General features: G+C 35.2%; 1 protein-coding gene across 3 annotated transcripts in view; it reads right to left on the bottom strand.

Annotated features, from left to right (window-relative positions):
- ADGRB3 (adhesion G protein-coupled receptor B3) overlaps window positions 1–14,550 on the bottom strand; it is an 801,091-nt gene that overhangs the window by 354,581 nt on the left and 431,960 nt on the right. For all 3 annotated transcript variants that reach the window (XM_030859191.2, XM_030859192.2, XM_060283891.1), the window contains 2 exons: window positions 10,433–10,582; window positions 9,523–9,598 (listed from right to left, as the gene is read on the bottom strand). In XM_030859191.2, the coding sequence (XP_030715051.1) occupies window positions 9,523–9,598; window positions 10,433–10,582 (226 nt within the window). The remainder of the gene's footprint in view (window positions 1–9,522; window positions 9,599–10,432; window positions 10,583–14,550) is intronic.

Raw genomic sequence — 14,550 nt, 5'->3', positions numbered from 1 at the left:
ATGGGAAATTGACAGGAACACAATCATAGTAGGGGACTTTAACACCCCACTTTCATCAATGGACAGAACATCCAAAATGAAAATAAAGAAGGAAACACAAGCTTTAAATTAAACAGATGGACTTAATTGATATTTATAGGACATTCCATCAAAAAACAACAGAATACACTTTCTTCACAAGTGATCATGAAATATTCTCCAGGACAGATCATATCTTGGGTCATAAATCAAGCCTTGGTAAATTTAAGAAAATTGAGATCATATCAAGTGTCTTTTCTGACCACAATGCTAAGAGACTAGATATTGATTACAGGAAAAAATCTGTAAAAAATAAAAACACATGGAGGCTAAACAATACACTACTAAATCACCAAGAGATCACAGAAGAAATCAAAGAGGAAATCAAAAAATACCTACAAACAAATGACAATGAAAAAACAACAACCCAAAACCTATGGGATGCAGCAAAAGCAGTTCTAAGAGGAAAGTTTATAACAATACAATCCTACCTCAAGAAACAAGAAACATCTCAAATAAACAACCTAACCTTACACCTAAAGCAATTAGAGAAAGAAGAACCAAAAAAAACCCAAAGTTAGCAGAAGGATAGAAAGTATAAAGATCAGGTCAGAAATAAATGAAAAAGAAATGAAGGAAACAATAGTAATGGTCAGTAAAACTAAACCCTGGTTCTTTGAGAAGATACACAAAATTTAAACCATTAGCCAGACTCATCAAGAAAAAAAGGGAAAAAACTCAAATCAACAGAATTAGAAATGAAAAAGGAGAAGTAACAACTGACACTGCCAATATACAAAGGATCATGAAAGATTACTACAGATAACTATATGCCAAAAAAATTGACAACCTGGAAGAAATGGACAAATTGTTAGAAAAGCACAACCTTCCGATACCGCACCAGGAAGAAATAGAAATATAAACAGATCAATCACAAACACTGAAATTGAAACTGTGATTAAAAATCTTCCAACAAACAAAAGCCCAAGACCAGATGGTTTCACAGGTGAATTCTATCAAACATTTAGAGAAGAGCTAACACCTACCCTTCTCAAACTCTTCCAAAATATAGCAGAGGGAGGAACACTCCCAAACTCATTCTACGAGGCCCCTATCACCCTGATACCAAAACCAGACAAAGATGTCACAAAAAAAGAAAACTACGGTCCAATATCACTGATGAACATAGATGCAAAAATCCTCAACAAAATACTAGCAAAGAGAATTCAACAGCACATTAAAAGGATCATACACTATGATCAACTGGGGTTTATCCCAGGAATGAAAGGATTCTCCAATATACTCAAATCAATCAATGTGATACCCCATAATAACAAACTGAAGGATAAAAACCATATGATAATCTCAACAGATGCAGGAAAATCTTTCAACAAAATTCAACACCGATTTATGATAAAAAAAAAAAAAAACCCTCCAGAAAGTAGGCATAGAGGGAACTTACCTCAACATAACAAAGGCCATACATGACAAATCCACAGCCACATCATTCTCAGTGGTGAAAAACTGAAACCATTTCCACTGAGATCAGGAAGAAGACAAGGTTGCCCACTCTCACCACTAGTATTCAACATAGTTTTGAAAGTTTTAGCCACAGCAATCAGAGAAGAAAAAAGAAAGAAAAGGAATCCAAATTGGAAAAGAAGAAGTAAAACTGTCACTGTTTGCAGATGACATGATACTATACATAGAGAATCCTAAAGATGCTGCCAGAAAACTGCTAGAGCTAATCAATGAATTTGGTAAAGTAGCAGGATACAAAATTAATACACAGAAATCTCTTGCACTCCTATACATTAATGATGAAAAATCTGTAAAAGAAATTAAGGAAACACTCCTATTTACCATTGCAACAAAAAGAATACAATACCTAGGAATAAACCTACCTAAGGAGAAAAAAGACCTGTATGCAGAAAACTATAAGACACTGATGAAAGAAATTAAAAACGATACAAACAGATGGAGAGATATACCATGTTCTTGAATTGGAAAATTCAACATTGTGAAAATGACTATACTACCCAAAGCAATCTACAGTTTCAGTGCAATCCCTAACAAACTACCAATGGCATTTTTCACAGAACTAGAACAAAATGTTTCACAATTTGTATGGAAACAGAAAAGCTCTTGAATAGCCAAAGTAATCTAGAGAAAGAAAGACTGAGCTGGAGGAATCAGGTTCCCAGACTTCAGACTATATTACAAAGCTACAGTAATCAAGACAGTATGTTACTGGCATAAAAACAGAAATATAGATCAATGGAACAGGATAGAAAGCCCACAGATAAACCCATGCATATATGGTCACCTCATCTTTGACAAAGGAGGCAAGAATATACAATGGAGAAAAGACAGCCTCTTCAATTATTTGTGCTGGGATAACTGGACAGCTCTGTGTAAAAGAATGAAATTAGAAAACTTCCTAACACCATACATAAAAATAAACTCAAAATGGATTAAAGACTTAAATATAAGGTCAGACACTATAAAACTCTTAGAGGAAAACAAAGGCAGAACACTCTATGACATAAATCACTGCAAGATCGTTTTTGACCCACCTCCTAGAATAATGGAAAAAGAAGCAAAAATAAACAAATGGGACCTAATGAAACTTAAAAGCTTTTGCACAGTAAAGGAAACCATTAACAAGATGAAAAGACAACCCTCAGAATGGGAGAAAACATTTTCAAATGAAGCAACTGACAAAGGATTAATCTCCAAAATATACAAGCAGCCCATGCAGCTCAATATCAAAAAAACAAACAACCGAATCCAAAAATGGGCAAAAGACCTAAACAGACATTTCCCCAAAGAAGATATACACATGAAAGGATGCTCAACATCACTAATCATTAGAGAAATACAAATCAAAACTATGATGAGGTATCACCTCACACAGGTCAGAATGGTCATCATAAAAAAATCTACAAACAAGAAATGCCGGAGTGGGTGGGAAGAAGAGGGAACCCTCTTGCACTGCTGGTGGGAATGTAAATTGATAGAGCCACTACAGATAACAGTATGGAGGTTCCTTAAAAAACTAAAGATAGAACTATCACATGACCCAGCAATCCCACTACTGGGCGTATACGCAGAGAAAACCATAATTCAAAAAAAAGAGTCATGTACCACAATGTTCATTGCAGCACTATTTACAGTAGCCAGGACATGGAAACAACCTAAGTGTCCATCAACAGAAGAATGGATAAAGAAGATGTGGCACAATGAAATATTACTTGGCCATAAAAAAGAAACAAAATTGAGTTATTTGTAGTGAGGTGGATGGACCTAGAATCTGTCATACAGAGTGAAATAAGTCAGAAAGAGAAAACAAAATACAGTATGCTGACACATATATATGGAATCTAAAAAAAAAAAAGTTTCTGAAGAACCTAGGGGCAGGACAGGAATAAAGACACAGATGTAGAGAATGCACTTGAGGACATGGGGAGGGGGAAGGGTAAGCTGTGACAGTGAGAGAGTGGCATGGACATGTATATACTACCAAATGTAAAATAGATACCTAGTGGGATGCAGCCTCATAGCACAGGGAGATCAGCTCAGGGCTTTCTCTCTACCTAGAGGGGTGGGATGGGAGGGTGAGAGGGAGACGCAAGAGGGAGGGGATATGGGGATATATGTATACGTATAGCTGATTCACTTTGTTATACATCAGAAACTAACACACCATTGTAAAGCAATTATACTCCAATAAAGATGTTGAAAAAAAAGATAAAAAGAAACTAACAAGAATTTCAAGTTAAGTTTGCTGAGGGAGGCAACACCTAGACCCACAATGAAGCCAAGTGATCAGGGATTTAAATTCACTTTCAAACAGTATGGCCCAATTAAACTCGGATTTTTGTAAAGAATGTACTGACTAGGCAATATTACAATATTTTATAGTATTAGTCATGCCAATTTGTCATCCCAATGGATAATTTTAATTTCTAATGTTCTCAATGTAGGGCATTATAAAAAGATACAGAGTATCACAAAACTACAGTATTTCATTGTAAATTCAGAATGAAGTGGGAAGGTTTAGCGTCTGGTCCTCAAACTGAAGAAAAGGTGCCCTTGAGGGAAATCAGTACTTCAGGTCCAGTGCCTTCAGGATGTATTGGTATAAAAATGATTGAACTAGAGACTGTCATACAGAGGGAAGTAAGTCAGAAAGAGAAAAACAAATATCGTATATTAATAATTTTATTACTTAATCACATTAATTAATCATATCAGTTAATTAATCTTATATTAATTATATCACATATATGTAGACTGTAGAAAAATGATACAGATTAACCTATGTGCAAAGAAGAACTAGAAACATAGACTTAGAGAACAAACGTATGGACACCAAGCCGGGAAAGGGTGGGGTGGGATCAATTGGGAGATTGGGATTGACATATATACACTACTGTGTATAAAATACATAACTACTGAGAACCTACTGTACAGCACAGGGAACTCTACTCAATGCACTGTGGTAACCTAAACAGGAAGGAAATCCAAAAAAGAGGGGATATGTGTATACATATAGCTGATTCACTTTGCCATACAGCAGAAACTTAACACAACATTGTACAGCAACTATACTCCAGTAAAAATTTCTTTAAAAAGTGATTATGTTTTTGTTTTTGTATTATTTCCAATATTTTCTAGTTCAACTGTTTTTCCTGTTTGCCTTTAATTCCTATAATATTAGGAACTCAAATGAGTTCCATTTCCTAAATGTGAAAAAAATTAGCACCATTTATCTTTTATTAGGTTGGTGCACTTGACAGCAAATTTATGTGATTTTGCATTATTGACATTTCCTTTTTAAAAGATAGTTTTCATGTTAGTGGCTTATGAGAACGTTGGGGTTTTTTTTGTTGTTTATTTCTTGGTTTCTTTTTTTGGAGGGTTCATCTGTATTTTTCCTGGCACTATAATACTATACTGTCATTTGCATATAATTTTAATTAGATCCTTTACAATATCTCGAGTGTTAATAGCTACATTAATGTGCCTTTTTTACGTTTCTTTTTCTTTATTTCTATTTTTTTTTCTTAAACAGGACTATATTTTCCATACGTCCTACCAGGAAAACTACACATCGATCCCATACTCAAAAGTATTGTGATCTTCCTATAGAACTGGAACTTGGCTTTATTAAATGAATCAGAAAATGGGTTGATTACAACTGCTTCTTGAAGTCCTTGGCTTGAATATACTTTTTGTCCTTAGAGTTAATTTCTGTCAGATACATTCTTACAAGTGGCATTGCTGGATCAATGAAAATGTATTTTTAAAGCCTCCTGAAGTTACCAAATTGTCCTACTAAAAGGTACTACAGTTAAAATCCTCACCAGCAGTGTGAGAACTCACCATGCTGTGGGTAGCCATTAGTTCCCTAATGTGAATGGGGTCTGTGTGGGTGGTCTCAGCTCCCCTCAAAGGACCCCTTGCCCTTGGCTGGCCAGCTTTCAGCTATCAACCTCAAAAGTGATCATGAAGGGTGGGAAGAGTCCAGGCCTTGTTGCCCATAGCCTGTGTTGGGGCCACCAAGTTGACGCCAAGCACCTTTAGCTGCCCATGCACAGCTACCTCCTCCTGGGTCTTTCAAGATTTTCTGTGGAGGGTATATGTGTATTCAAAGGAATGTAGAAATTTGTACTGCTTAAAGGAGTAGATATGAGTATCACAGAGGAAGCAGGACAGTGGAAGTGTCCTGGTTTTGGAGGACCAACGGCTTGAGATGGACTAGAACCCACCCACCTACTGGACATATCAGCTTTGGCCAGTAAGTGAGGCAATAAGGTTCTCTTGTCTGTAGAATGAGAGTTCTGGATGGCATAACCTTTAAAGGGCTTGCAGCACTAATGTCCACGGGCTCTATGCTTTTTACTGTAAGACATTATTCCAAAGAATACAGTTGGGAGGCTGAGAATAGCCCTTATTTAGTTTGGACTTGAGTAGAGCACATTTCCTTCAGACGAAGGCATAAATTGAATCTACTTAATTGTAAAAGGAAAGACAATCCAGCAGTAAAATAGAAATTGCAGCTTGAAGAATAGTTGAATGCATATTAGGGCAAGAGAAGAAAAGGAAATATCAAAAGGAAAGAGTCAACATGAAAAGTTACTTCTGTCTTTGTAGGAAGGAACATTTCTAAATTATATCTATTCAAAACATTATGTCAAGTTCTCCTTCTGGGTCCCCACGAGGGGAATTATGCAAAGTATTGTTTTAAAATATTGTATCAAAATAAAAAATTTCTGGAGACTTAACAGCAAGCCTAACATTATTCTGTGTCTGGGAAACTTGGCTCCAAAATATTCAACAGATAATTATTAGTAAAATGATCACAGAAGAAAATGTGTCACGAAAATTTAGTAGATAATAAGTAAACATATAGAGCAAATTTGTGTATTTTTTCATGTTGAATAAGAAGATATTTCCTTTTCTGTTGGGTTCAATTCACAGAGTCAAATTTTACAGTAAAACAACAGAATATATGTATTTTATTCCTTTGTTCCTAAAATATTTGAATAGTGTAAACACTAAACTTCTATGTACCTCATTTTTTAAAAATGGCTTATATAGAATATTTTATCAGATAAGACAGTTATTCCAGTAAACATTTCTTGGACCTGTATTATTTATTAAGCACTGTTCTGGGAGTTTTGACAGTAGAGGAGATTTAAAATCATTAAGACAGTTTGGTGAAGAGGGTTGTTCCTTAGTAAATGTTTGTTAAGTGACTATAAAACAAAGACATCACCCTTGTCCTTTGAAAGGCTTATTCTACTCACTAAACCTTCTGGAACAACGTTTTGAAAAGGAAAAAAAAAAACAAGCCGAGATTGCTTAGTGGTTACCTTATTTTACAGTATGAAGTAAAAGAAAATGAGAAGTAAATGCTAATATTTCACTTTTCAAATAGTGCTTAAACAAACTTTTCATCCTGAGCATTCTATTGTCATTATTTCTAATGAATCCAAAGGTGAATATTGTTTTTCTATATTCATTTACCTAATTATACTTAGAAAGTGTGAGTGGGTATACATATTCATAATTCTTATAAAAGGTTATTAAGAACTTCAAGCTAAAAAATATGTCAGAACGCCACAACCCTACAATTTTACTGAAATAAAGACAGGGAGTTTTTGAAGTTAAAAAGAACCTTTGAGTCCAACCCCATGATTTATAAAGTCAGTGACTTGTCCAAAGGCTAATCTGCATCTGTTTGTGTCCCAGGTAGTACTAGGGGGTGCAGTTCTGGACTTTTCCCAGTTTTACCCACTCAACCGACCACAATGTCGTCATTAGTCCACCCACAAGTGACCACTACCTCTGCAATAATTTCAAAAATGTTGAAACACGTTTTTTTACAAAAAGGCTGATATCCCTAGATACACTTCCAATTCCCTTGACTGTATAGCTTTATGAAACTTGGAGTAATCTGACTTTGTGTAGGTGAGCGAGTTCTACGGTGTTATTCAAAATAAGATTAGTCATAATGAAACTCTGTTAAACATGTAGCAGGGAAACTAATTCACAATCTACAACATTTCATGTTGAATATTTTATTTGCATTCACTATGTCCCTCTGCAGCGAACAGAATGAATGTTGCATATAAAGGTGCTTCTATTTTGAAGCTGAACTGAAGGCAGATGATGACTGAGTGACTGAACAAGTTTATAAATTTCTTGTTATGATAAATTGAAATTAAAACCCAAGTCATCTGATTGTGAGTTAGTGCCTAGTCTAGAATTCCTGCAAGATTAGCTTTACGCAAACGAACTCCCAGTGGAAATAAGGGCCTGACTCTGAGTATCTGGGTACTTATTTTCTTTTTTTAATACTTTATTTATTTATTTATTTATTTATTGTCGGCTGCATTGGGTCTTTGTTGCTGCGTGCAGGCTTTCTCTAGTTGTGGCGAGCGGGGGCTACTCTTCATTGCGGTGCGGGGGCTTCTCATCGCGGTGGCTTCTCTTGTTGCGGAGCATGGGCTCTAGGCACGCCGGCTTCAGTAGCTGTGGCTCACGGGCTCAGTAGTTGTGGTTCACGGGCTGTAGAGCGCAGGCTCAGTAGTTGTGGCACACAGGCTTAGTTGCCCTGTGGCATGTGGGATCTTCCCGGACCAGGGATGGAAGAACCCGTGTCCCCTGCATTGGTAGGCGGATTCTTAACCACTGCACCACCAGGGAAGTCCCTATCTGGGTACTTTTAACTTTACCACATTTCTCCTCAAATAAACATCATACACAGCAATAGAGGTGGTGTAACTATAAATTAATTTTAGCTGTGAGTAATCGTACAGACCAATGTGTTTTAATAAAACCCATGGCAAAGTTGAGAGTAAATATATTAGCTTTGAAAATCTGTTAGTAGAACAAAACCAAACACAAACCTATTCAAATTCAGGAAACCCAAATTCCATCCAGAGAGGAAGGGCGTTAAAGAAAGCTAGATTTCCCAGAGTTGTTTCTGTGGTCAAAACATCCCACTGGATGATCCACAGACTATAATAATAATTCACTGCACATAGATTTTCTCCAAATAATCGTGACTAACTGCAGCTGTTATTGCTTCCTTGGGAGACCTTTTCCTGATGGACTGAACTCTAATTGTTTTTATTTATTAGACCATTTGTTAGGCCCTTGGTATAACTGTATACATCATTCGCAGTCTCTCCTCTTGAAAAACTTAAAGCTTTATTCACGAGGCTGTGGGTACGTGCTCAGGGCCGTGTGGCTGTATTTAACTAAAATACAACTTTGTCTCAGTTCTCCACCGTGAGGTGGGGTGGAGGAAACAGGTCACCAAGAGTGAGAACAGCACCATGCAGAGAGATGCGTATCATGTTTTCTGTACAATCTGGTAAAATAGTTAAGACGGCAGAGGAAATAAATTAATGTTGGTAGAATTACTATCTGTAATTGTTTCTTTTTAATGTCTGGGAGGAAAGAAATCAATGGATTTCTTCCAAAATTAGTCCTCTAATTGAACATTTTTCTTAATGTAACTGTAATTGAATATTTATCTAGAGGCAAATTGAGATCTTGCGCAGATGAACAAAACCAAGTATTCCCAGCCATCATGACACTCCTTTAATTTCATGTAATGCTGATGAACAGTACAAGTAAGTACAAATAAAGGGAGAAGACAGATTCATTTTAAAATGATCCGTTCTATTATAGAGCCTTGAGGTTTTCTTTCTCTTACTTTTTTTTTCCCTTGGTCTTAAAGCAAGTCATGATTAGTTACAAAAGAATTACACGGCTATAATCAGGAACCAAAATTGTCTTTCCTAGTTGTTTTTCAATGCACAATATGCTAATAAGCTGCTCATTAAATTGGTATTTTCTATTTCATTTAAGAAAAAAGCCCTTTGTATTACCAAACTTTGTTTGACTATTTTCATAGAATGAGCTATAATCACATATTTGGAATAATTTACAGAGATTACAACAGCTTATTAATTTGTAGCTTACCTCAGAGTGGGCAAAATTAGATCTAAGTTTTTGTACAGGACTGCTCCAAGAACAAAGACCGATGACTCATCTAATTCTAGAAAGAATAAAATTTTAAAATATTAGCAAAACAGCAAGAAAAATATTGTGTCTTATAAAACTTTAATCTCCTAATTACAAGGGGATTCCAGTATCTGCCAATGCAAAGCCAGGTATAAGTAACGCCTTCTTAACTGTACCGGGCAAGTGAGCCCACACACTGCATGCATTAATTGTAGCTCCAGAAGATGTATTTTCAGTGGTTTTGTGTCATGAAGTAACTTTCCTGCAGGCTGAGACAAGAAGCGGCTGTAGTTACAGCTAAGGAGTTAAAATTCCCCGTGATATGGGGGAGAGCCAATTCTCTTTTGGAGCTCTCAGTTAAAATGTCAAAATTTCCAACGTAAGAATTAAGACCACAATGTCACTCTTGAAAAGGGCCATTAAATTTTAGAGGCTACTGAAGATGTTCTTAAAACTTAATTTTTTGTTAGATTTGTTTTTAGATACCAACTCTTTTTTTTCAGAAGTGAGGCAGAAACAATTATTTTGCATGGAATGGAAAATACAACACATTTCAATACCTAAACTTAAAATCTTAGGCCAAGTGCTTTACACTGGGATGAGATTGTCAACACTGAAATTTGACCCTGACAAGCTCAGGTCTATAATTTGCACTTGTATTATTTTTTTTCATTTTAATAGAGCCTTTCCTCAAGTAAATTCAGATTTAAAGCCCAAATTAGGTTTTCTATAGTTACAAAATAAGTTTAGAGTCGTGATTGCAGACTGTTTCCTAAATTGCTTAATACATGGGAATTTATGCCAAGTGTATTATTAAATTGAACTTATAAATTTTTTGTTCGAGGCTTAAACTATTTCACATATTTACCTTTTGATGATACGGGGGTAAAGATGCTCTTTGGAATGACCACCCTGTCTTCTGAGTTTCTTGCCCAGTCAACCATGCCCTTCCGTCCTTTCATTGGGAAGTTGATGTCTGTTAGAACAGAGGCCGCAGGAAGCTTCTGAATGCTAGCCACTGTGAAAAAAGAAGTAATGATGTCAACTAAAATCTTTCAGCGTTATCAAAATTGATCAAATTAAACCTTGCAGTATATTAAAAATAAAATTTCTAGTCCTAATTATATTTATCAGAGCTATAAAACGTGCTGATTCCTTAAAATTAGAGGATATTCATTAGGGCTGCTGACTTTTCCTTATTAATTTGGTTTCTGTCGCTTTCAGCAGGGATCATACAGTGACGGTCAGTGGCTGGGTGGACAATCTCATGAGCACTGACAGCTGCGGCCAACCTGGTTGTTCATGGTTGGCCTCCATTCCCATTGTTAGAATCCCCTACTGTATTTTTGTTAAATATTTTGATTAACACACCTGATTCACAGACTGACATTTTCATTTAAATCTGAACTTTGTCCTCAGAGCAAGTTTTCTGCACCTACCTCTGAACACTGTCTTTGGAACAAATATTTCCTGGATGAGATGGGGTACCGTGAAGACATGAAAAACAAACACATTGCTCTGGGAGACAGAACTGTCAGGATTCAAATAATGAAGCACTAAAAACACCATAACCACAGAGCCAATATAATATGCAGGAGCGTTTAACGAATAGGACAGTAATAACAAACGATTCTTAAAATGCACACCCACAATTGAAAATAATAAATGTATATATGTGAATGGAGAATTCTGTCTTTACTCACAGTAAGTATTTTAACATATATTGAGAAAATTAATGAATAATATGTTTGGTAATGCCTGAATATATTTTTATTATATATATTATATATATACACACACATATACATCTATATATAACTACATATAACAAAACTATGATAGTAAACACTCAAGCACTTATTGAGTGCACACAGTTTCAATTAAGGAATGTAATCTGTTGAGTTTTTACATAGGTCCATACTTGTTCCACATTAAAGTTTCAGGTGTTCCCTGGAAGATTTAAATGGAAATATGATGAGGAAACTCTAAAAGCTATCTCAATAAGAGAGGTGAAGTAAGAAACCATTAGACTCCTCATAAGTGGATTTCATTCAAAAGAAACTTGTAATTAAAACAAGAGAGAATGAAAATTAAGAATTTAATAATATTAGTTGTATAAATCTATTACTGTACCACTGGCTCAGTTGCAAATTAAACTGGTTATGTATTACTATACTTTATTAAAGCTCTTTCAGGCAATTATACACATCCATTTTCAGCATAGGATAGAATTTCATTTGGCCTGTAATTTGACATAATAAGCTTAAAAAAGGATTTTGTAATTAAATGTTGAAGGAAAGAGGGTGCTGGGTAACTCATAAATTATTATGGATGTGAAAGGCTGTTTTTGGACAACATCTCTAATTATTTTAGTTTCTTTAATAATTCGAACAATGTAGTCTTTGTTGTCCAGAAATAACCCAGTTCATGTGTCCTAAAGGGTCCAAAGCCTTCAGTGTGTACAGATGGACAGATCAGCACATTAGTAGCATGCTTTTTCTTAAGGGCCCTACAAGCTTTATCCAATATGCAAAACTAAGTTCATCTACTTCCAAATTCCTTGACTCTAACTTTGGTTGTCTTGGTGTTTAGAGGAAATTTATTTCACCTCTCTGCTCTAAAAACTGATGAAAAGAAATGAAGGTTTTTCTGATTTCTGGTTTCTACTATAAAGGAAAACAAACAAGAGATAAACTGTTGGATCTTGAGGTCTAATAATTCCGCTGTTTCCGTATACATTGGATAGAAAACAAAAATAAATAAACAAACAAAAGAAATAAATAACATACGGAGGAAGCTTATTCTGTACCAATTATATATCACTTTATCCTGAATAAATGCTGGTCTAATACCTTATTCTTAAACATATAAAAATGAGATAATTATACATGCATGTATCTCACATTATGAAATGCATTCATTCTTCAGTTGGAGGTACATTGGGTATTAAATGATGACTATATAGATTAGATCGACTTTTGAGTCTAGACTAAAAGAATATAAAAATCAATTAGGATCACTAACTTCTGCAAGAAGTCCTTTAAGTTGCATAGTATTGAGCATCAGAAGGATATAAAAACAAACATGTATTCATTAATTTTAGTAGATATGTAGTCCATAAAGTAAGATGGTATTTTCAATAAATACATTATGAAAAGGGATATGACTTCACAGACTGATAAGCTTCAAATCTAGCCTTCAAATTATCAGTATACACGCTCTTTAAAATATTTAGTGTTTAAAATTGTACATCTTTACCTTAAACCTACTTAGGAAGATGCCTAAGGTGACACTGTGGTGCTTCATGACCCTGCAGTGATTAATTAACATGAAAAACTATTTCTACACAGCAAAAATGATTTAAAGATGACTTTCATTTTCTCCTTCTTTCAGTCCCTGTACCAAACACTTGGACCAATCCAATCCTCAATTCCTTCCCTTCTTCACTGAAGTTCTCCAAAACCCTCAGGTAAAAATTTAGTTGCAGTTAGTCTTTAGGGAACTAGGGAGCTCAAAAGAGGTAAGATTAAAAATGAATACCTTACATATATCCAGAGAAAACCATAATTCAAAAAGATATACATGCACCCCAATGCTCATAGCAGCACTATTCACAATAGCCAAGACATGGAAGCAACCTAAATGTCCATCAACATATGAATGGATAAAGAAGATGTGGTACATATATACAATGGAATATTACTCAGCCATAAAAAGGAATGAAATAATGTCATTTGAAGCAACATGGATGGATCTAGAGATTATCATACTAAGTGAAGTAAGTCAGACAGAGAAAGAAAAATAGCTTATGATATCATTTTATATGCAGAATCTAAAAAGTGATACAAATGAACTTATTTACAAGACAGAAATAGATTCACAGACATAGAAAACAAACTGATGGTTACCATAGAGGAAGGGGTGGGGGAGGGATAAACTAGGAAGTTGGGATTAACATATACACAATACTACATATAAAATAGTAACTAACAAGGACCTACTATATAGCACAGGGAACTAAACTCAATATATTGTAATAACCTATAAGGAAAAGAATCTGAAAAAGATACAACATTATAAATCAACTATACTTCAATAAAAAAAAAGAATGCCTTAAAGTATGTCTAGAGTACATATGTGTCTAGTGCTGCAAAAGGACATCAATGCAAAGCATGAGGGCACAATGTACATACTTTGCTTCTGTAACAATTGCTGCATTAAAACCAATCGTGGGTATTTAGATGATAGAGCGTCTTTCCTCAAAAATTGAGAAAATGTCTTTCTTACAGAAGATTAAAGTAGTTAAAAAAAAATCTCAAAGGACACAATGTCCCTGAACAAATAGGCACATCTTGAATACTTCAAGAACTACCCGAAATTCACTGCATCATGTTTTAATTACAACTCTAGATTTGATTTCTTATGCAATAAAATAGGTGACTCATCATGGATAAACCTTGGAACAAACCCAGCTGACTTTCAGTTTGCATTTTTAAAGGCTGTCATTTTGCATTTGGATATGCAGCATAAAATCCTCTGACAGCATCATATTTGTTATTGGCCAAGCTCTCAAAGGATTGAGGTTCGGTATAGATTTTTGCTCATCAGAAAGCATAAGCAAATTTTTGCAAATGGGTCTAAAAGCACATGAGCTGTTCTTTTGTTTTTGTTTTTGGTAACCACTGAGCTCTCCTTTGGTTCATCAAAGCAGGTGGTGCTTCTAACCTGTTCCTGAGGAAAATCATGAGGTTTTAGCCCTTTGTCCCTATTAATTGAGGTCCTGGACGATGGGGACTCTTGTCCTTTTCATCCTTGTAATATGAATGGCCCACTACAGTTGAATCAGTTGCATCATGAACAAGAAAATAAGGGATAAATTAAGACTTTGGGATTAACATATACACACTGCTATATATAAAAAAAATAGATAATCAACAAGGACCACAGGGAACTCTACTCAATATTGTGTCATAACCCATAAGGGAA

Source organism: Globicephala melas, chromosome 14, assembly GCF_963455315.2.
Source record: "Globicephala melas chromosome 14, mGloMel1.2, whole genome shotgun sequence".
Classification (NCBI taxonomy): domain Eukaryota; kingdom Metazoa; phylum Chordata; class Mammalia; order Artiodactyla; family Delphinidae; genus Globicephala; species Globicephala melas.
The sequence above is the reverse complement of the archived record's forward strand: the minus strand, read 5'-3'. Positions and strand labels throughout refer to the sequence as shown.